General features: G+C 46.4%; 1 protein-coding gene across 1 annotated transcript in view; it reads left to right on the top strand.

The window, feature by feature from the left end:
- Positions 1–22132, top strand: part of LOC111146103 (BMP/retinoic acid inducible neural specific 1) — a 171476-nt gene extending 149344 nt beyond the window's left edge. The window contains exon 8 of the mRNA XM_022501493.1: positions 19901–22132. Within this exon, the coding sequence (XP_022357201.1) occupies positions 19901–21041 (1141 nt within the window). The 3' untranslated portion in view covers positions 21042–22132. The remainder of the gene's footprint in view (positions 1–19900) is intronic.
- Positions 22133–23054: the final 922 nt, after the last annotated feature.

Raw genomic sequence — 23054 nt, 5'->3', positions numbered from 1 at the left:
TGGCTCCATCATTCACCATGAGGCTCTCTGGAAGTCCCTGCACCTCCCTGACAACAAGGGTTAATAACGCTTGCCTTTGGGTTCAATATGAGGACGAAGATTGAACAATTTTTAAAAACCTATAAAATGCCTTGCTCCATTAAGAGAGGGGTTGGGGGTAGAGAAAGAGAGTGCTATCACTTTATATATGTTTTCTAAAAGCCAGGCACTGTTCAAAGCACCTTAGATGAATTAGCTCATTTCCTCCTCGATGCAACCTTAGGAAGTAGGTATTTTTGCTGCCTTGCTAGGTCTATTTTACAGGTAAAGGAATTGAGGCACAGAGAGTTTAATAATATACACAAGGTCAATAAGTGTTAATTATTTTTACTGTTACTTCAAAGAGGTGTTTACCTGTAAAATTAAGCGGTAGGTCAAGTCTAGATAATTGGGGCTTAGTTTTAAGGCATCCTGGAACCTTCACACGGGGCTGGAGAGCAAAGGGGGCATTCTGGTGATCCATTACTGCCAACGGACTCACCCCAGGACTTAGTGGCTCAAAACAACACTTTGTTATCAACTCTCAGGATTCCGTAGGTTCACGGGGGCACAGCTGGGGGTCTCTGAAGTCGGCTGGGTCTGGGCTCCTCTGAGGGCTTGACTGGACATCCGAGACGACTCACGCCCACAGCTGGCAGACTGCTGGGAGTTCAGCTGAGGCTCCCGGGCAGACTGCCTACACGTGCCCTGTCCATGTGGCCCAGGCTTCTGGCAGCACAACAGCATCTTCAGACCGAAAGGAAGCTGTATGACTTCTTATGTCTTAGCTCTGGATGTCAGACCGAGTCCCTTGCGCCATATTCCATGGGCCAAAGTCCAGCCTGGATTCAAGGGAGTGAATATTGGGGTGGGGGGTATGGGTCTTTGGGGGCAGAGGAAATCTTTTTTTGGAGATAAATTGAGTATAAATAGAGCTAGAGGTGACCATCTTATATATAGGGCCAACAAGATTAATTATAAAACCATAACAGCCTCTTACTGAGCAGCTATTACAACAAGCAGGAGAGCTGGCTAAGTATAAAGATTCTAGAGTCAGACTGCCTGGGTTCAAAGCCCACACTGGTCAGCTGCTTACCCTGCAACCCTGGGGAAGTTAGCACCGGCTTTGAGCCTCAGTTTTCTCATGTGTGAAGGGGTGCTAGTAAGAGCACCAACCTCCTAAGGCTGTTTTGAAGATTAGATGCTTTAACCCACATAAAATGCTTGGAACACTGTCTGGCACATGGAAAATATACAATACGTAACAGCTATTTTCCTTCCAGTTATTTTTACGAGGCACTGATTATTTTGCATGTAAGTTACTTAGCCCCTGGTAATACTTAATAAGTCTAAGTGTTGGTAATGATGACATATTACATATAAAATATGTCATCTAGTCCTCATACTATCTCTACAAATTTGATGCCATTGGATTTGACTTATAGATGTGGAAACTGATGAGGCAGAGATAAAATTAACCTGCATGAGGTCACAGGGCGGGTAAGTGGCAAGAGCGGGATTGTCTTGCTGTCTCATTGGTTGTCTTGCTGCTCAAGAGCCATGTGCAGGTCCTGCGCGGTGTGCAGCGGCAAAGGGAGGCAGCTGTGTTTGGTTAGGGCACCGTGGTTTGGGTGTATGATGATGCCGAAGGCAGGGTTAGCTCGTTAAGGTCATGGGGATGGTGATGGATTGAGATTAGAATTTCATAGCCTGGAACGTAGTGTGCTGAGATTTAGGAAATGGCCCCAGCTGTGGAACACTAAATCATCAATTCTGGGGCCCAGGCAACTTTATCTGGCAGCAGTAAATCATCCCTTTTTATGAGTAGGGAAGTTAAGGCACAGAGATGTTAACGGACTTGCTGAAAATCACACCGCCGGTAAGAGGCAGGATTCAAACCCTGGCAATCTTTCCCATAACCTCTGGGCTCTCCTACCTGTTGCCGAAGGTGATGGTCCAGGACATTCAGATCCCCTGCCTACATACAAACTGCATGGTGTTGGAAATCACCCCACTGTCCTTGCAAAGAAGGGAAGGAGGACAGAGAGATGTGAAGAGAGAGGGAGAAAAGGGGGATGGGGAGAGGAAGGTAGGAAGGAAAGGAGGGAAGAAGGGAGAAAGGCAAGAATAAAGCAGCAGAAAATGAGCTTGGCCAGTGCTGAATTCAGCAGACTTCTATGCAATTCCACAAATGTTGACTGCCCACCTGGCCTCCCAGCCCAACACCAGACACTGGAAGTCACTTAAAGAAACAAGCAACAACAGGGCATTTGTCCTCAAAACATTATTTAGCGGAAGGGTGTGCTTTTGAAAAGGACACAGGTTTGAACCACGGGACCTGAGTTCAGGTCGCGGCTCTGCCCTTATGGGCCTGTATGGGCCATAGTATGCCCTGTATGGGCTTGTATTGGGCACATTAAATCCATAATGGGTCTGTAGCAGGTGCTCCAGAAGACACCAGGTCTAAAACATGTGCCTTGCAGGGACAGGTGCAGGCTGAGCAGTGAACGGTGACTTTCACTAGGGCTGTTTTTTACCCATGTTCTTTATGGGAAGTCTGAATTAGAGCTCACTTGGGAAAATAACGGCATCTTTTCTCCTTCAACAATTTGAAAACAACTGGACTCCGTTACCTTGAGGTCTTGCCCAAGTGGAGGAGAAATATCACTCAGAGAGATTGAGAGAACCACAGTTCAACTCCAAAATGTTGATTTAAGTTCAGTAATTAAGTCCTAGTCAGTTTTAATGAGTAGCCTGTAGTTCAAACTAAGATCTTTAGCTCCAAATTACAATGGCCTTTTTTTTTTTTTTTTTGAGATTTTACTTATTTATTTGACAGAACAAGAGAAAGCACAGCAGGGGGAGCAGGAGAGGGAGAGGGAAAAGCAGGCTCCCCACTGAGCAGGGAGTCCAATGTGGGGCTCGGACCCAGGACGCTGAGGTCATGACCTGAGCCAAAGGCAGAGGCTTAGCCGACTGAGCTACCCAGGTGCCCCTCCAGTGGCCATTTAAGTGTGTCTCCCAGAATCTGTTGTACCCACTTTCCAGTCTACGTTCCACAAGAATGATTGAATGTCATTGAATGGTTGAATGTCAGAATGATGATATAAGAAGCAAATTCCATCTTGTGGCACCCTTGCTTAAAGCCTTTGTTTGGTAACTAATCTCTGCTCTTAGGAGGAAGAGCAAAATCTTAAACTGACCTACAGGTCTACCACGATCTGACCCCTGTCTACCTCCTGGCTCTCTGTTGCGTGCCTCTTCTTGGATGACACGGCTGTAACCCCACTAATCTTTCATTTCCCTCAATGCATTTGCTTCTCCCACTCTGTAGGGCTTCACAGAGGCTCTTCCCTCTACCTGGAATGTTCTCTCCTTTTCCTCCACTGCAGTAGCTATGGTCCTTGCACTAAAAGGGTGTCAGGACCTGTTTGACATGCTTTGCTAACATCCTGACTTCCCAAACGAAGCCCCAAACTTCAGTTTACAATAATACCTTTGCTTATCTATTTATTAACACCTGTCCATCTTATGAGACTGTCAGCTCCGGACAAGTGTGTGAACCCACGTTCTTGACCACTTGAACACCCTCATTTCCTGGCATGGGAATCGGCTCACAGTAGCTATTCAAAAAACGTTGTTCACTGAATGGACAAACGAATTATTTTCTACCTGGAATGGGGTCCCAAAGGCATGGCAAGATAATATTTTACAATGGTGTCCCGTTTCCATATAAATAATATAAAGATATTTCCACATATACTGGGGAGGGTTAGATTGTCTTCCTCATTCATAAGTGAGGAAACTGAGGCCCGAAGGGGTGACGTGACTTGTCTAAGGTCACCCAGGGGATTCGTGAGCACACCAGGATTAAAACTGAAGCTCTCAGACTGTGACAGTCCCAGCACTATGGTCAGATGGAAACTGCAGATGGAGATTGTCTTCAGCTGACCTGGATCCAAATCCTAAAAGTATTTCTTGCTTCATATGAGACTTTGTGAAATGTACCCTATTGAAGAAAAAGAGAAAAAAGTAACAAAGAAACAAAAGGGGGACAAAAATAGGCACGTCCCAAAGTCTATGAAATTCACTGAGATGAAGAAAAATCCCTGACGCGGAGTAGGTAGTTAATGTCAGTGTGATTTGGTGTTTCTTTGCGGCGTGCTGTCACCTGATTTGTGCAGAGGTTAGAGTGTTGTAAGGCAAAGCAGATCCATGGCTTTAACTTGAGGGCGGGCGGTATAATTATTGGCATTTTCCGATGACTCTTGGTCTTTGGTTTATTTTTACTTCTCAGATTCACATGGCCTTGACCCAGCAGTCCGGGCCTTCGCCAAGCACAATGTAATTATGCATTGTTGAGATGAAAATCTCTTGGGGGCGTCCACCTCAGGCTCCAATCCTGGGGCCGTAGCTTCTGAACCCATGTCAGCTTTTAACATATTTCCTGCTCCACACGGTGTTTAATTGGTGTCTATGGAAAGATTCTGGTGACCAAGATAATCGTTAGCCTTATTATGATGACCCTCAGTCTGCACACTGGTTTTGATTCTTCTCTCTGAACCCTATAGTTACTTGCCTGGGGATTTAATCTTCATAGACTCCTGCAGTGGGACAGAGGGATAGGACTTCTTATATGTTATTGAACCGAAGTCAGGTTTAGTTTATTAGACTGGCAGTGTCTGCTCTGCTACTTATGACATGTGTGACCTCCACAAATCTCTAAACGTACCCGAGTCCTCTGTTTCCTCATCTGTACATTCAGGATAATAAGAATAGCTACCCCGTAGAGTTGACGTCCCAGTCAATTTATAGGATATATGTGAAAACCCTTGGTAACTTATAAAGAAATGTGCAGGTACAGTATTATTATAATCAGGAGCACCGGGGTAGTCAACCCTAGATATTTGATGAGGACACTATTTCCGCCTTCAAGAAATAGATGTTTCCCCTGGGAGAGACAAAGCGTGAGCCCGACCGCGTGTGACAATGTGGTAGAGAGGCAGTGGGATTTACGATACCTAAGACTTCACACTCTGGAGTCTGATAGGCCAAGAAGAAGGTACATTTGCTAACAATGTAAACTTGGCACAGTATTAAAGTATCTGAGCTTCACTTTTCTAATTGGCATGGTAGAGATAAAAATAATACCTAATGTTGGAAAATCAGTAAAAGAACATGTATGCCACTTTTAGCAGATTGTAAGGTGTCAAAGCCCACGGCTCCTTATCAGACAAAATTAGAGACCGATAATTTGTCAGTTAATTGCAAAAGTTAAGTTAAAAATAGGGAATCCTAAAATGTATATACATCCGCACATATCTAAACACATTTTATTTTAACTTAAAATATATACATGCATATTCTTTGGCCAGCCTTTTGAAGCAGGGCCAGAATCTTTTTTGAGGGTGCTGGTATATTCTGTTTGACATTTTACTGGCTTTCTTGCATAAACCACACCCGTCATTGTATATCATTTCTAACTTCTGTTTATTCAAAGTAGAGCAACAGTTCAAAGACTCTTAGGAAACAATCTAAACATTTGCAGATTTTCACATCCCCTCCTAATCATTTTCAGGTACTTCCCCTTTATTTCAATCGATGGCATTCCCCCCCCCCCCCCCCCCCCCGGCAAATGTCTTTCTAGAATTTGTTCATGGAATTCAAATTAGTTTCCACGGAAAAGACAGCTCATATTTAATTGATTTATTTGACTTTGACTTCCATGGTGTAATCATGGCAAATACAACTGGCCTAAGCACATGTGGGAACAAGCGTGCTTGTTACTTGGAGGGAACAGAGGCATGCGGGCTTTGTCCACTCATAACCAACCAGTCGTGAGTATTCCGTGAGCATCACGCATTTATCTGATGGAAGGGAGAGTGTCAGCTGTGTGACAAGTCACTCGCATGAAGGTCAATTACACCAGTTTGTCCTGAGACAGAAGCTCTTACTTACTCCTACTAACTTGCCACTGTTAGTGGAACAACTTGCTTAAGGTCATACAGTAAGAGAAAAAAATAATGATAATAATAGTTCACATATATATCAGGCACATTTTTAAATTTTATTAAAGATTTTTATTTATTTATTTGGCAGAGATAGAGAGAGATCACAAGTAGGCAGAGAGGCAGGCAGAGAGAGAGGGAGAAGCAGGCTCCCTGCCAAGCAGAGAGCCTGATGTGGGACTTGATCCGAGGACCCTGAGATCATGACCGGAGCCGAAGGCGGAGGCTTTAACCCACTGAGCCACCCAGGTGCCCAACAGGCATGTTTTTAAGTGCCTTATGTATATTTACTCATTGCATCCTTACAATAAGCCTATAAAAGAGATTCCATTATGGTTCCTATCGTAAAAATAGGTTGAGGACCAGTAGAGGTAAGAAGGGAGAGAAATACATTCCTACTGGGGAAGACTGGAGCATCCCCTCGCCTCTTTGCCTGCGCTAATCTATTCATCCTCTAACTTTCAGATCAAACCCCCTTTCTCAGGGATGATTGCCCAGACAACATAGGACCAGTTTGCGAAGTCCTACGGGATGTCTTTACTACATCCCGCATGGCAGTTTTTTCCAACACTTGGCACATTTGCAATTGTGTTTCATCCCAGACTTCCCCATCCTGACCACAGATTCCATGATGAGAGCAGCCGGCATATGCCCCCAGCTCACAGTGACAGATCAAGTTGCCCCGCCCACAGTGATACACTGTTTGCTGAAGGAGTTTTTGAGATGGAATTTGAGGGATGATGATACTTTGCACTTGAGATGGAGAAAATGGTTTTCTATTCCAGAAAACGACATATCAAGAATTGACTGTAAAATTAATTCTATCCGGAATGGGAAATCACAAAACAGGGAAAAAAAAAAAAAGAACATGAGTGCATGGGCTTAGAACCTGACAGCCTGGCATTAAATCCTGGGGTGAGCTGTGTGCTCAGTGTTTTCTGGTCCTAAGTGCCATCATCTTATTATAGGATAATAACAGGGCATTCCCCATCAAGTTATTGTGAAGATTACCTAAGATATATAGGCAGTGTTCTTAGCATATAGTAGGTGGTCAATAAACATTAACTCTTTATGTATTTTTCTTCATTGTTATTAAGATTAGACACATATGTTGAGATGGAACTATGGAGGAATTGAATACCTAACTATGGAGTTTGTATATTATCATTTAGCTGATGAGTAGCTATTGGAAGAAAAAAAATTAGAAGGAATGTTCTGGTTTAGTAAAAGTTCTCTGCTAGCCATTTGAAATATGAGCTAGAAAATCAATGGACTTTCTCTCCCAGGTGTAAAAGGATTCACTGTTTCTTCGCTGTGTTGACGTGAGCTTTACCACTGAACTGTGGATCACAGCAGTGGCTCTCAAACAGGAGTGGTCATTCTGATCACCTAGAGGGTTTTTTGAAAGATAGATTGCTGGGCCCCACACCCAGAGTTTCTGATTCAGCAAGTGTGGACTGGTTCCTAGGTCCCAGATGATACTGAGGTTACTGGTCTGAGGGCTACACTAACCTTGGATTAGAATATTCCCCTCACTGCTATAAATAGAGTGTTCCTTCACTCAGTAGAAACTAAGCAAAAATGAATTCCCCTAAGTGAATCCTATAGGATATTGTGATGGGGCAAGGGGAAGATGAAGTGATGTCTTTGAAAAAGTTTAGGAAATGTTGACTTAAAAAAGAAAAAAACCCTCAATAAAGATGGGGTCGTATGAATATAGTTTCTCAAACTTATTTGGCCATAGAACCCTTTCTTGAAGTTTCTCAAGAGATTGGGTTCCTCAGTACCCAGCCTTAGAAAAGAGTGCTTTACACCAGACGAAGAGGCAGTGATCCAGATTATTTGGTGTGATACCACAAGTATCCCTCCCGTCAACAGATTCTCATCCTTTAGCTTGTTTTCCTTGACTTGAGTTCCTAACACCTGCTGAAGCAGATGCTAATGGCTTCGCATCCCAGCAGGTACCGCTCCTGCCGGGAGGTGGCACAACTGCGAGCCAGCAGCAGCCAACGGAACAGCAGGAAGGTACTCGGTTTCTGGTGTAATTAGAGAATAAATTTACCCCATTAGGCCTGGGGACATTCCTAACCTTTCAAAGTAAACTAAGACAAATACTTTATGTACAGGTTATTTTACTTTGCAGTGGGCTTTCCCATCAATGATTTGTTACTTCCATACACATAATAACCTGTCGGGGAGCTACAGCAAAGATTAGTCTCCCCATTTACAGGTAAGAAAACTAAGGCTCCCAGAAAGTCATGCCTGGCCCAGCATCTTGCGATACTACTACTTCTGTTGCCATCTTTGGCATAGTTCTTGGTTTTTGTCGAAGAATATTTACATTAATCTTTGTGCTAAATCTTTATTTATTCATCCATTCATTCCTTCATTCAACAAATACGTAGTGAGTGCTGACTAGGTGCTGGGAACTATGTGAAGGGTAATGGTGGAGGGTAGGCAAGACCAGGGGTGCTTTACCTTAGGAGTCTGAGGCTCAGGAAGGTAGATGACCTAAAATTATTCCATCATAAAATGTCGTCATCAGCAGGGAATCTACATGATCAGCCAAAGTCTTCCTGTCATTTTAGTAAAGAGTAAAACAAAAACAAGTGGAGAAGTGTGTTGGCCAGAAGCTTGTATTAGTTGGGTATTGCTGTGTAACAAAGAACCACAGATTTGGAGGCTTAAAACAAAGATATTTATTATGTCACAGTTTCCACAGGTCAGGAGTTTGGGCATGGTAGAGCTGGATCTCTGGCTCGTACCTCACAGGTGGCCATAAAGATGGGGACGGTCTGGGCCAGAACCCACGCGCCAGCTCAATGCATGTTGTGGGCAGAATTCGCTTCATTGTGGTTGGAGGACTGAGGTCACCATTTCCTTGCTGGTTGTTAGTCAGGGTTTGCTCTTACCTCCCCGCATGTGGACTCCCTCAGTCTTCAAAGGAACGAAGGTGCAATGGATCCTTCCTGTGCTTCAGATCTCAGAGCTCTCGTTCTGCTGACAGTGAGAGAAAGCCTTCTGCCTGATTAGATTAGGTACACTTAGATAATTGGTATTTTTTAGGCCAGCTGTGCCCAATAACAGACCACCATCACGGGAGAGATATCTTATTATTTGCACAGGTCCTGAAGATTAGTGCCTGGAATCTTGGGGAATGAGGGGACATATTTAGAATGCTGCCTAGTACAGTAGCATCGGTTGGTAGTAATGGAATGGGGAAGAGATCATCTCAGTTCTCTTTGGGGCTGATGTTATACAGTAGTTTGCATATCTATTGCCTATATAATAAATTGACCCAAACTTAGAGGCTTAAAGCACCAACCATCATATTATGTTCATGATCTAGGGGGTCAGCAATTCATGTCCGAACTGGCTGAGCAATTCTTCTGTTCCACACGGAGTTGACTTGAAGTCACTCATTGGTATTCATTCAGCAGCTGACTTGGGCTGGAGCTTCCAAGAAAGCTTCACTCCTGTGTCCGGTGCCTTGGAAGAGATAGCCAGAGGCTGGACTCGGCTGTGCACCTCTCCCTATGCAGGATTTCTTCATGGGATCGTGGCCACGGGTTGGTCAGATGGCTTGTAAGTGGTCTCAGCTCCAAGAGGGAGTTTTTCAAGAACAGGAGGTAGAAGCTGCAAGTCCCTTGAGATCAGAGTCTGTAAACAGGGTAAATCGCTTCTGCCTTCTTGGATTGGTCAAAAAAGTGGTCAAATCTGCCAAGATTTCAAGGGAAGGAAATATAGATCTGTCTCTGAGAGGATCTGTGAGCCACCCATCATACGTAGTGACTTTTGTTTATTTACTTTTTTTTGCAGTGTAATAATTTTAGTAGAAGGGAGAGGTGCACCCTTCAGAGACCTTGTGAAGAAACATTTTGTAATACTCAATTGCCCTTTGGAACGTTTGTCAATCATGATTGTTGTTTAGTGTATTTATCTTAAGGTTCTGACCCCTTGCTACATGTTTCAACCAAGGTGCATGTTTATTTACTGTTGTTTTGTTTTCTTGGAAGCTGGTTAAAGGGAGAGAATGTTCCATAATATGATTTCATTATTTGGGCAATGTGCAGTATGGGTATTGGAAGTGGGGAGAAAGAGGATTCTGCCAGCCGCTACAAGTTTCAGTTATGGAATAATTCCAGGTATTTGTTCTAGAATCAGAGAAATACAGGGAATAACCCCTGGCCCTACTATGAGCCAGACGGAGCTCAATCTCCAGTGATTACCTGACCTCCATAAACACTTATTCAGACTAGTGGACCACGCTGACCTTTCTGTCTCCAGGAATTAGTAACCGTTCAGATCCAGTGTTCAGTAATCCTTGAGGAGTGTGACTATTTCCTTTTCCCCTGTGCATTTTCACCCCAGGTATGATGGTCCCTTTCTGCCGTGTATGAGGCTCTTCCGGGACGATTGTGGCTCTGAGCGTCCAGGTACCGCTTGTGTGACTTTAAGCAAGGCACATAACCTGCCTGGGCTCTGTTTCCCATGCACCCCATCTGGTCTAAGCATCACTCAGCTTTGGGATTCTGAAAATCTGTCACTCTAAACCCACAGACAGCTCTCCCTGGAGTAAATTGCTACTTTGATAGTCCCTAACCTACTCATTTCTGTGTGTCTGTGTGTGTGTGTGTGTGTTTGTGGGGGGAGGGTGGCAATTTGGTGACAAAGACCTATTGCGAGTGTGTATTAAACTGTCCTATTACAGAAGAGGTACAAGCCCACAGATAACCCCAGGCTGGCTGAGAGCAGCTGCCTGTCAGTCACAGAAGCCTCCAAGTGCCCTCCCAACCATGGGGCAATGAAGCTTTTAACTAAGAATGTCTTTGGCATTTCTTTTCTATTTATGAGGGTAGAAAGAAGGCAGTCTGTGAGGCAGAACCCTGCGGCAACCCAAAAGTGTAGGGTCTGGGTGACGGGCCGGGAGATGCGTCGGCCAGCTGGTTTCCCCGGGAGGGATGGGCAGGGTTCGTTCTAACCAACACTACGAGGCAGATCTGCGCTCTGAGCCCTGTTTGTCATTCCGCAGTTGTAGCAAGTAGGGTAGTTGACTCACTCAGCTGACGTAAGGCAAGAAAATAAGCATCTTCAGACCCTTTCTGTTGTTTTTAGGTTTTTTTCTTTCCTTTTTTTCCCCCCTCCCTGGGGCTCAGAAGTGGCTTCCTGTTCAGAATAGAATCTAGAAGCTCAGAGGACTGAGTCAGAAATAGAACGAAGTTCTTACAGTATCCGTGCATAGCTCCTTCCTACCCCCCTTCAGAGACACTTCCAATTCACCTCCCCACGTCCGCCCTCCCACTTGGCCAGCAAGCTCACAATGGGCGAATTATAATCCCAGCGATGTGACGACTCACTGGTGACCTGCTGCAAGTCACGTTCCCTCCCTGAGCTGAGTTGTTCCTATCATTAAAATGAGATGCAGGGCGCCTGGGTGGCTCAGTGGGTTAAAGCCTCTGCCTTCGGCTCAGGTCATGATCCCAAGGGTCCTGGGATCAAGCTCCGCATCGGGCTCTCTGCTCAGCAAGGAGCCTGCTTCCTCCTCTCTCTCTGCCTGCCTCTCTGCCTACTTGTGATCTCTGTCAAATAAATAAAGACTTATTAAAAAAGTAAATTAAAAAAAATAAAATGAGATGCAGGATCCCCTCTCAACCCAAACCATGGTAAGGGAGAGTTGTGCAGATCAAGTTAGAGCACCAAAAAGCAGAGTTTTAGGAAGTTTAAAAGTGACATAAAAATGCAAAGGGCTACTGCTTTCATTGTGTAATTCTGGTTGTTTTAAAGGACATTTTTTTAAATCAGTGCTTTAGTGAGGTATCATAGACCTGTAGAAAGCTGAAAAGATCCTAAGTGTACGGGAAGATGAGTTTTCACGAGATAAGTTCACACATGCCACCAGCAGCACCCAGATAAAAAATAAAAAGCCCCCGTTATGAGCACTGCAGAGCCCCCCCGCCCACAGTGTCCTCCTCGGGGCACGCCCAGCCTGCTCCCTGGGGGAGCTACTGTTCACTGCCCCACTCACTGTGGCTCAGTTTTTCTTCTTTTTATACCAGATATCTGCTCAAGTAGTTAATTTCAGTTTTCCGAATTCGCTGAACCAATTTTCTTTCCTGCCAATAGCACGAAAGAGTCTCCCTTGCTCCACATTCTTTCGCTCATACTTAGCAGTCCCCGTCTTTTTTCAATTCCTTTAGCTATCCTGTCGAAGCATGTATCTCGTCGGAGTTTTAATTGGCATTGTCCTGAGGACTAATGAAGTGGAGTTACATGTACTTATTGGTCTTTTAAATGTCCTCTTTTATGAAGTGCCTGTTCAGCTCGTTTGCCTCTGTTCCCTTCTGATTATCAGATATCTTCTTACCACTTTGTAGTTTTTTTTTTCTTTATTTCTGGGACAAATTACATATATTAAATAGTTTAACGAGAGCATTCTCAAGTCGCATCTACTCTGATTTAAAGAGCAGCCCTAGGAGCCCCCTGACCAGCCCAGCATCCAACTAGGGTAGGAGTTCCTTATACATGATAAATACAGTCTTTGATTGGCCAGAGGTATTGCAAATCTACTCTCTAATGAAGGGTTGCCATTTTATTCTTCGAATGGTATCTTTTGATGGATATGTTTTATCTTAATATATCCCTATTAATCATTTTTTTTTCCTTTATGGTGAGCTAAAAAAAAAAAAATCTCTGTTTCCTCCAATACCATCATAATGTCTCCCTATGTTTTCTTCTAACGAAGCTGTTTGGTTGATGTTGGTAGTTATTATTATTTTACTACTTTTCCCATTTAGATCTGTAATTCATCTGTTTATGATTTGGGGGTACATAAGAGATTAGGTGTCAGGAAGAGGTTTTGTTCTTTTTGCTGTTTTTATGTCAGTATCCAATTGACCCAGTGACACTTACTGAACTCTGTCCCTGGATTTATCATCTATAATTACTTATTTCAAAGGTGCCATTTTCTGTGCGAGCCAGAGAAACACCATAGTTTGTTTTCAGGAGAAAACCTACCGTCTTACCTGATTTTCAAACGTACTGTATTATTACTCCATTCTGTAGTTAAGAAAACAGAAACTTCGGAAGGACAAGCAATTAGCCAAAGGTTAAATAATGAGCAGCAGAGCTATGTTTCAATACCCAATCTTGCCTGACTCCAAAGCCCATGTCTCGCCTTTTCTTCAGGCATCACGGTGACAGCATTCATTAGGACTATGGAGGGTGAGTAACCAGAGCGACGAGGGTATTAAGCTATAATCAACTGAGCTGTTTTAGTAACCAAGAGGAATATTTTTACCTGGAGCATTTATACAATGCAGTTACTTGTTCTTTGCCCTCAGTAACAATAACGGTTAAGGGTCAGTCAACGGTCTTGCACTGCAAACCTCCTGGGAGTTTTGTGTTACTGATTCCAGCTCTGAAGACAAAGCGTGCTGTGGGTGTTACCTTCCCCATTTGACCGATGAGGAAACTGAGAATCAAAGAGGTCAAGTGACTTATCCAAGGTCACACAGCAAGGTCAAATATCCAACAGCAAACAGCAGTAGAGCAGGGTCCAGGCTTTATTTAACTAGCTGACTCCCACCCTTGTGATGGCTCTGTGTCCCTGCCCTACTCACTGATGGAGATAACCAGCATGGTGCTTCATGACTGGACTTTAGTCCATTAGACCCAATCAGCCCCTTTTTACTTTCTAGCCTTTGGGCCTACGTGTCTCATTATTCTGCCTGACTACTCCCAGGACCAATAAACCTTGCAGCCCTCCCCCTGCGAGCTGCCCGTGCTCTCAGCCTTTCTTTCAGCCCCAGACTGGCTTCCAGGTCCTTGCTTCACTTGCCTCCAACACATACATGCCCCAGAGCAAAATGCTGGATTTGAATATGCAGCCGATGTTACCTGTCACCTCCTTCCAGACACAGAACTGTGTAATTGCAAAAATTGTCTCATAATCCTCCCGGATTAAGCTCCTGACAACCTGATTTTAAAGACTCCACTGCCTTTTCACAGGGCTGTTCTCCCCGTTCCTCCTTCTTCTACCCTCTACCTCTGTCCTCTGTAAATCAGACCTATTACTTCTTCCGTGATTCCAAACTAGCAGGCATCTTCGTCATGACAAAGGACTACCAAATTCTTCTCTTGGTCTTTCCTTCTTTATGGCTGTGAGCCATTCGTTCCATGAGGTTCTGACATCATGTGAAGGACCCAGACGAGCAAGGAAAACAGGTTATTAAGGCAATGATGGAAGCTCAACGAGGGGAATGCTTAAAAGCTTAATATTTATCGGGGGAAAATAAGGAACACAGAGTGGGTCTGATGACCACTTAATTCCCTCGAGCACGTCCATAAATGAAGGTTTCCTACAGTTGAGCCCTGAACATTCTGTCATTGACACACTCATTTTTATCAGCACCCTGCTTTTAACACACATGCACATGCACACACGTGCATGTGCACTTGCATACAAATGCACACACGTATAGTCCCACACAACACCACCAAAAAACAGTGCATCATCAGAAGACTAGAAACAACTGTTTGCCTTCCCAGTCTAGTCTACCATCTACAGAGTATAGATTTTGTGGAGGATCATGGAATTACTCAGACACCCATTACAGTGTCAAAGAAATGTCAAGGAAGAAGCACAGGGCATAAATAAAAGAATAATTCAGAACTCCAATTTCATTTTTTTTCCATTTCCTCTCCCCCTTTAAATAAACACTCCTGGTAGGCAAACGGGAGTTATGGATTATAGTTTTCTATTTTAGCCTAGATCTCTTTCTCCCCTCTCTCCTTGGCACTCGGTTTGTGTGATCTTCCCTAAAATGCCACTGGCCCGGCACTACATTCCTGTCTTAGGCAAAACCTCCAATTAAAATCAGCGGGGAGTTTGCTTGAATTAGGAATCCCAGCCTGGGCTCCCCACCCGGGTGGTTCTGAAAGGGAGGTGTGTGTCTTTGAAGGCTCTGATGGGAAGCCCTGGGTGGCAGAGCCTCTGTCCTCCGAATGACGAGCGACTCCAGCTGTGTCGCTGGGAGACCTGTCAGGTCGCCAGGAAATCCTGGCTGAGGCAGAGATGGAGGCCTGTGGGGTAGCATGGCCGGGAGCCTAGCCTGTCCTCCAGCCTGGGTTGTAGAGGGTAAGGAAAGTACACCAGTGATTGGAAGGAACACTGGCTTTGGATCCAGACATCCCAAGCTCTGATCTGTACATCCATGCTGTGTGACCATGGGAAAGTCACAGTCCCTCTCTGGCCTTCAGTGTCCTCTCAGGAGAATGAAAATCACAAAGTCATCCTATCTCAGGGGGTTGATGTGAGGATAGGAGGAAAATAGCCACAACGTAGAAAGTACTCAGGAAACCGTGATTCTTCACCTAAGCCCCAAAGTCTCCATGTTCAGGTCTAAAGGTGAAGGAGCCAAACATTTCCCAGTCTTCTTCTGGAAGGTTTTCTGCTTCTGAGGTCTACCCTGCTGCACGTGGCCCTCGGAGGGAGCCCACCAATCAGGTTTCAAGGTTTTCCGGATTTGGAAATAAAAATGCTGCTTGCTGCCCTCAACTCCTTCCTCCTCTCCTCCCTGCCCTCCATACCCCTCCCCGACCCTCCCCTGATCAGAATGAATCGAAATCACATCCAACAGAAAGATGCTGATTTGGAGGTATTGGAGTTCATCTCTGGCTGCAAAAGGAAGAGGCTCTGGATCCCCAGGGACAGAGGAAAACATTTAAAAACTTGGTCCTCTCTGGCTCGCACCAGCTGCCTTGCAGTGGGGCTGTGTCAGCCTTTTGTGCGACCCTCCCCTCTGGAGCTGGCCTATTAAGCCGCTCCTCTGTTCCCAGGGCTGAGGCAGGCTGTCACCAGCGAGCCTGGGAAATGGTATTTATAGATCACAGTCCCTCCTACCCCTGGTCCCCAGCCTCTCCCCGAGCACTTGTCGGTGAGCTCCAATTATCTGTGAATGGACGAGAAGGAACCTGGCAGGTCCAGAGGAAGCGAGGAATGTGATAATAGGCCCTTCACACCCTCCAACTTTCAGTATTTTTCCATGATTTCAGTTTACTTCTCTTCTCGTGGCCTGTGTCCTTCTTCTTCTTGCCGCATCGTTGTAATTTCCCGTTACGGTACGCAGCACGACGCCCGGTGGTGTGGGGGTTAGAGGGTGTGGGATGGGAGCATGGAGTGACTCTGTGGGTCTCGCTCCTCGAGAGCTCAGTGTCTCCGTCTGTGACTCAGCTGCTCCCACGGACTGCTCTACAGCCTCCGGCACAATGTCTGCGGGACGGCGAGGGCTCCCCAGTTGTAAGCCGCCCGGTCCCTTGGCTGGTTGTGGGTGCTCTGTGCCGGGGAGCATTGCCACGTTTCTGAATATCCGTGATCACTACCCAGACCACTGGCTGGAGATGGAGAAGGTGTAGGAGCTTGGTCTGGGTAAAGCAGATTCCTCATTACCAGAAGTTGCTTATGTCAAGAACAAACCCACAAAACACTGGAATGAGCTTGTCTTTCTGGTTTTGCTCTTCTCCACAAAAGGAAGGATGGAAAAGTCAAAGACAGTTGGCTGAGCTTGGGAATCAGGGCTCTCACTAGTGACCCTGTTCCCCGTCTCTAACACCCAGTCCCCGCTTCTCAGCAAAAGCTGAGTTGCCCTCAGGTGGCCCGCCCAGTGTCCACGTTCCCTGAGCCTATGAGTTAGGACAAATGAAGGCTCAGCTGAGCTTCTGCATGTCTGTGTTGCCCACTCTGACTTCATTCCCTCTTTTCCTTCTCCAGTCACCTGTTCCTACCACTGTCCTGTCTGCCCATCTAGGTCGGGCTCCACGGTCGCCCCCACAGTCTCCAGCACCCAGGCAGGTTCTCCTCTCACCACCCTTCCCCGTGCTCCACCTCCCTCTTCCCTGTTCCCTTTCCTCCTGCCCCCGAGCCTCACGCTCCCTGCCCCCCTCCCCCTGCACGCGGCCTCGTTCTAAGTCCTCTGGCTGGATCATTAATGCCTTCTTTGATATAGCCCACAACCTCATGATTATTCTGAGGTCAGGAGATGCAGGTGCCACGCAGCTCGCTGATGCGCCTCAGAGGCCCTCTGTCCCCAATCCCTCCTGTGCGACAGGCCTGGAATCCTAATTCGCCACTAGCCCCTTCGCTTGTGGCATCATCACCGGGGACTTTCATCTTTTTCTCTCCCCCAACCAAGGATTCTGAGGGCTCAGCCACAATGAGGCATTGATTCAAGGAGTGGGGGCTGCACGGCTGACAAAGGGTCCCAATGATAAGACACGAGAAAGGGGGCGCTCGACGGGGTTATAGAATGCCTCGCAGATGGGAACAGAGGAGCTCTAAATGGGGTACTGTCCTGTCACTTGGAGAGGGAGTGACAGGGGCAAGTGTGGGCCATTTGAAAGAGGCATTTTGGAATGACGCTCTCGTCAGATGGAACCGTGCAATCAGAGACGTGTGGCGGGCCCCTGCGGCTCACAAAAATATCAGATGACTCAGAGCCAATATTCAGTCAATGTTCTGGTTGGGGAGGTGGGAGCCATGGGGCTCATTGTTATTCCAGCTCCGTTTCCTGAAGGCTGGGCCTGCTGCTGTTCTCCAGGCTGTAATGGGATTGGTCTCGTGAAGCAGAGGCTGGGGACGCCTGGAGCCGTGCGGGTGGGCGGTATCGAGAACGAACACTGCAGCCCGGAGGGGAGAAAAGAGACGTCGGTTTTTTGGTTTTTTTGTGTGTTTTTTTTTTAATGACAAATACAAGGAAAATATTAATTTTTGTGGTTCAGTCATTCAGCAAGCATTCATTCATGCCGCAGACAGTGGGAGATCCATGCTGGGGGCTGAGCCGCTCAGGGGAGGGCGGGTCTCTCCCTCTCAGGCCTTCCAGCCCGGAGGGGAAGCGGACAGGGAGAGCAGGTGTCTCCCCACCGTGCTCAGAACGCCAGGAGGGAGGTTTCACTGCCAGGGGCGGGTGGTTCCGTGGATTTAAAAGGCAGAGCAGCTTCAAGGAGCGCGCTAATTATTCCTCCATTTTCTCTCAGTTGATAAGGAACTCATTTAAAGCAGAGCGTTCTGGGAAGCCGTGTCAACGCTATCCACTTTCAAATGTCCCATAGAATAAAATGGTTTCCCTCAAACTCCAGGGAGAGAGTGAAATCCCTGAGAGTGTCTCAGTGCCTTCAAAGGAATAGCTTATTCTCTGGGATAAGAGTGATTATTATTATTATTACCTGTTTAATAATTGAGCTATGCCAGGCTCCGTGCTGAATGCTTTAAATATCATCTCACACGGTCCTCTCCCCGCCACCCCACCACTGCTGAAGGTGAGCTTCATCACTCTCATTTCGGATGTGGATACTGAGACTCAGAGACATGAAGTGACTTGTCCCTGGTTACAGGACTGAGGTTTGAACTCGGTTCTGCTTGGGCCAATGCACCTGCTCTTCACTCTCAGGCTCTCCTGCCCCCATCTCGGAGCACAGTCTTGGTGGCCGTGGCTCCAGGGTGCTGGCAGTACGGTTGAGGTTTTGCTGACCTCTCCTACCCCAGGCAGTCCGATGCAGGAGGGCTTCTCTTCCCAGGCTCCTAAAATGGAGATCACGAACCTCTGCCATCGCCGCCATCACTGTCGTCATCAACATTACCACAGCACACTGTGGCCTGAAGACAGACTTTCTGGCCTCTTGCTTGATGCAGATTTTTTTTTTTTTCAGTGTAACAGTATTCATTGTTTTTGTACCACACCCAGTGCTACATGCAATCCGTGCCCTCTCCACAGATTTAAAAACAAAACAAAACAAACGAATAGCAATGAGCCAGGAGCCTTCTCCACTCCCTCACCGTATGGCTTTGGGTCCTTCCCGTCACCTCTGAGCTTCTCTCACCATATCTGTAAAATGGAGCTGAGAGTCCCTTTGCAGGAATAATAAGAATTAACTTTTATTGAGTCCTTAGTACCACTTGGGTTTGGGGAGAAGGCTTGGCATAAAAATTCTTGTCCTCACCACAGCCCTGCATGGTAGTGACAATTAGGGAGGTGAACGAAAACGCCCGGCACCGCCTCAGCTCCTGAGTGGAGAAGCCGGGACTTAAAGCAATCTCTGACTGACCTCAAGTCCCAAGCTATTTTCAGGGTGTTGTTGTGAGGCTCAAGTGAGAGAATGGAAGCGGATGTGCCCTGTGCAGGGTAAAAAGTGCCAGACACATGTAAGGGATTCTTTGTAGCATGGAAGATGGCCAAGAGATGACTCGCACAGAAATGAGGAAAGATGAGAGGCCACTGAGCTGACCGCCTTCCATACTTTTCCCTATTCTTCTGCTGCTGCTTATCTGATCTCGTATCTATCTTCACTGGAACGTTTCGGTGGTGGGAACCAGGGGACAGGCTTGGGTAGTGTTTGTAAAAGTGCTGAGGGGCCGTGAGGAAGGGAGATCCTAGAGACCCGTGCTGTGATGCAAGTCCCACTGAACTGAGAGTTTGGAGCGTGGGGGCAGAAGGGGGCGATGACGTCTTTCTTACGTGTGAGGATCATGTAAGATCATCAATGTGGAAGCACCAGGTGATCTCTAGAGTAACACAGACTATAATTTGTTTTTGTTCGAAGTGGTCGGATGTCATATTACCTCCTGGGCAGAATCTGGGAAGGGGGCTGAAACACGTGATGCCCATCAAACACACAAACCCCTGAGTTCTTCTCCGTGGCTGATTTTTGCGATCTTCTTTGATCTGGCAGGGGTGTTTTGAGTTCGGACACTCTAATTTCCTGGATCCAACTCCTTTGGGGCTACTGTATAGCAGAATCCTGGAGCTGGAGGGACCCCAAAGAACACTTATTCCAGCCCACCCCCGGTGGCTAACAGTCTCCATTTTCCTTCTATCCCCCAGGACAATTCAGCAGTGGCTCGCGAGGGTCCAGTCGCTTCTCTACTGCAACGAGAACGGGTTTTGGGGAACCTTCCTAGAAAGCCAGAGGAGCTGCGTGTGCCACGGCAGCACCACGCTGTGCCAGCGCCCCATCCCCTGCATCATAGGCGGGAACAACAGCTGCGCCATGTGCAGCCTGGCCAACATCTCGCTCTGCGGCTCCTGCAACAAGGGCTACAAGCTCTACCGCGGCCGCTGCGAACCCCAGAACGTGGACTCGGAGCGGAGCGAGCAGTTCATCAGCTTCGAGACCGACCTGGACTTCCAGGACCTGGAGCTGAAGTACCTGTTGCAGAAGATGGACTCGCGCCTCTACGTCCACACCACCTTCATCAGCAACGAGATCCGCCTCGACACGTTCTTCGATCCGCGGTGGCGCAAGCGCATGTCCCTCACGCTCAAGAGCAACAAGAACCGCATGGACTTCATCCACATGGTGATCGGCATGTCCATGCGCATCTGCCAGATGCGCAACAGCAGCCTGGACCCCATGTTCTTTGTCTATGTCAACCCCTTCAGCGGGAGCCACTCCGAGGGCTGGAACATGCCCTTCGGGGAATTTGGCTACCCGCGCTGGGAGAAGATTCGTCTCCAGAACAGCCAGTGCTACAACTGGACTCTCTTGCTGGGCAATCGGTGGAAAACGTTTTTCGAGACGGTCCACATCTACCTACGTAGTCGGACTCGGCTACCCACCCTCCTGCGAAACGAGACTGGCCAGGGCCCCGTGGACCTGTCCGACCCCTCCAAGAGGCAGTTCTACATCAAGATCTCGGATGTGCAGGTGTTTGGGTACAGCCTGCGGTTCAACGCCGACCTCCTTCGCAGCGCCGTGCAGCAGGTCAACCAGTCCTACACGCAAGGTGGCCAGTTCTATTCCTCTTCGTCTGTGATGCTCCTCTTGTTGGATATTCGGGACCGAATTAATCGCCTGGCCCCTCCTGTGGCCCCAGGGAAGCCCCAGCTGGACTTGTTCTCCTGTATGCTGAAGCACCGGCTGAAACTGACCAACAGCGAGATCATCAGGGTGAACCACGCCTTGGACCTCTACAACACCGAGATCCTCAAACAGTCGGACCAGATGACAGCCAAGCTCTGTTAACCTGAGACTCCTTGCCGTGGGCTTTCCCTTTTGTTGTACAAACGTAACAGAAAAAGCAAAGCAGAACAAAACACAACACAAGTTTGTAAAATGTAATTAATATTCAAAGAAAAGGAGGAAGAGTCTTCATTCGTTGGAAACGAAAACGTTCTAGCAACTGTATAAAACCGTCGGGCATGTTTGTTATCTCTATACTCTGTCATGAAGAAGGGTCTCAGCCTTTGGAGGAGCTTGGAGGGGTTGCTTCTTAGGCCTCAGGTGCTGTATTGTGGGGGGAGAAGGGGAGAGCATATGCAATGAATTGCCAAGATCTCTGCTGTGCAGGTGCTAAGATTAAATGCTTAAAAGAAAGAGAGATATATGTAATGTACAACCGACACTGCCATTTTTCCTTGTGGGAGGAAATGGACATAGATAAAGATATTTCTTGGGTTATGATTTCTTCCCTCTCTATGCCTAATTCCTTGTGGTTCTTTTGACTCATTCTTGCACAGGGGTGGGGATGTGATGACCGTGCTATCTTACCCATTCTGAATAAACTGAAGCTGTTTGAAGCAGGACAGTAAGGGGGTTTGCAGGGAAGAAACAGATACATCATCACAGGGTGTGAAAACAATAAGGGCCCTCAGATATCTGCTGTCACACTCCTTGATTTAGTTTGTGAAATAGGCACGGAGAGAAAATGGCATGCCCGTGGCCACACATAGCTATGGTCTGAATAAGGATTTGAACTCTGCCTTCTGACCCCCTTGGCAGCGCTCCTCCTTCTAAATCACGCCAGCCACTTTGTGGTTTCTCCTCCAGCTACACTGCCAGGGGATGAAGCATTTTTCCGTCTCAGGTTGTTTTGATAGCTTTTTTTCTTTCAATTGAAAAACCCCTCTCACCTACTCTCTCTAAAAAGAAATGGTCTCAGATTTCCTAGAAGTCCTTTGCATATTAAAGTTTTGTTTAAATAAAAATCAATAACCACAATAAACTAAAATGGGGTCAGTTCTAACATGGCATTGCCCTACCAGGCAGACTTCCCCAAGTAAATATGGGAAAAAAATGATCCTTTGATAAACTCAGAACGAACACACACACACACACACACACACACACACACACACAGCATGTACACACAAATTATAACACTGCTGTTTCCTTGGCATCTATGAAGGTGAGAGGCCTTGTTTTGGGACTTCGTAGTTAAATTGAAAGGAGAAACTCAAGAAAGAAAAGTCATTTCAGAGCACTCCTGTAGAGGATTTGGGCGGATACCACTTCTTAGCCTTCAAGATCTCTACGTTTATCTTTTTGGTGAGGTGGTACTTGCTAGAGGTACTTCTGAACATCCAAATCTTCGTTTCTGTATTGTCAGAGAAATAGGATCACCAATTTCAGGGTCAAAAGAAAAAAATGGAATTCCTCTGGTTTAAACTTCTGCCCAGTCCAAATCTCCTTCTCACCATCTTAGGGAGATCACCGCCATTTACTGGCTTGACCATTCCAGTAACAGGAAGTTAATTAGCTCTTCCACGTTCCTTGAATTCCTCTTCTGCTGAAAGGGAACAATAATGTTCATTCCATTCTGTGTTATAAAACAAATCTAGTTACTAGATTGTTCTTCCATACGTTGGCCAGCCTTTGCATACCTTCCACTCCCTGGCTCCAGTTTTGGAATGTGAATTTCTCTCTCAAGTTAATGCTCTCCTGGATACAATACAAAGACCTATCTCAGGGGTCACCACAGTCTGTGATAATACGACTCAAAGATTACACCATCCCTAATATAGTTTAGAAGTAAAGAATTACCTAGTGTGTGTTTATGTATGTGTGTGTGTGTGTTGGCGGTGAGTTGGGGGGATTAAGTCTTTTTTGGGGGGTAGTGGTAAATTCCAACTTTAGTGTTCCAGTTTTTAGCATGAATTAGCATATATTCTGATAATGACTTTAACAGTAACTTGCATTTCACATGCACACAGATTTTTGGACCTCAGCTTTTGAGGATTCATTGTTCATTTAGACCAG

The sequence above is a fragment of the Enhydra lutris genome, unplaced genomic scaffold, assembly GCF_002288905.1.
Source record: "Enhydra lutris kenyoni isolate GAN:26980312 unplaced genomic scaffold, ASM228890v2 scaffoldscaffold13, whole genome shotgun sequence".
In the NCBI taxonomy this organism is placed as follows: domain Eukaryota; kingdom Metazoa; phylum Chordata; class Mammalia; order Carnivora; family Mustelidae; genus Enhydra; species Enhydra lutris.
Note: the sequence above shows the minus strand (reverse complement) of the source record. Positions and strands in the feature narration are given on the sequence as shown.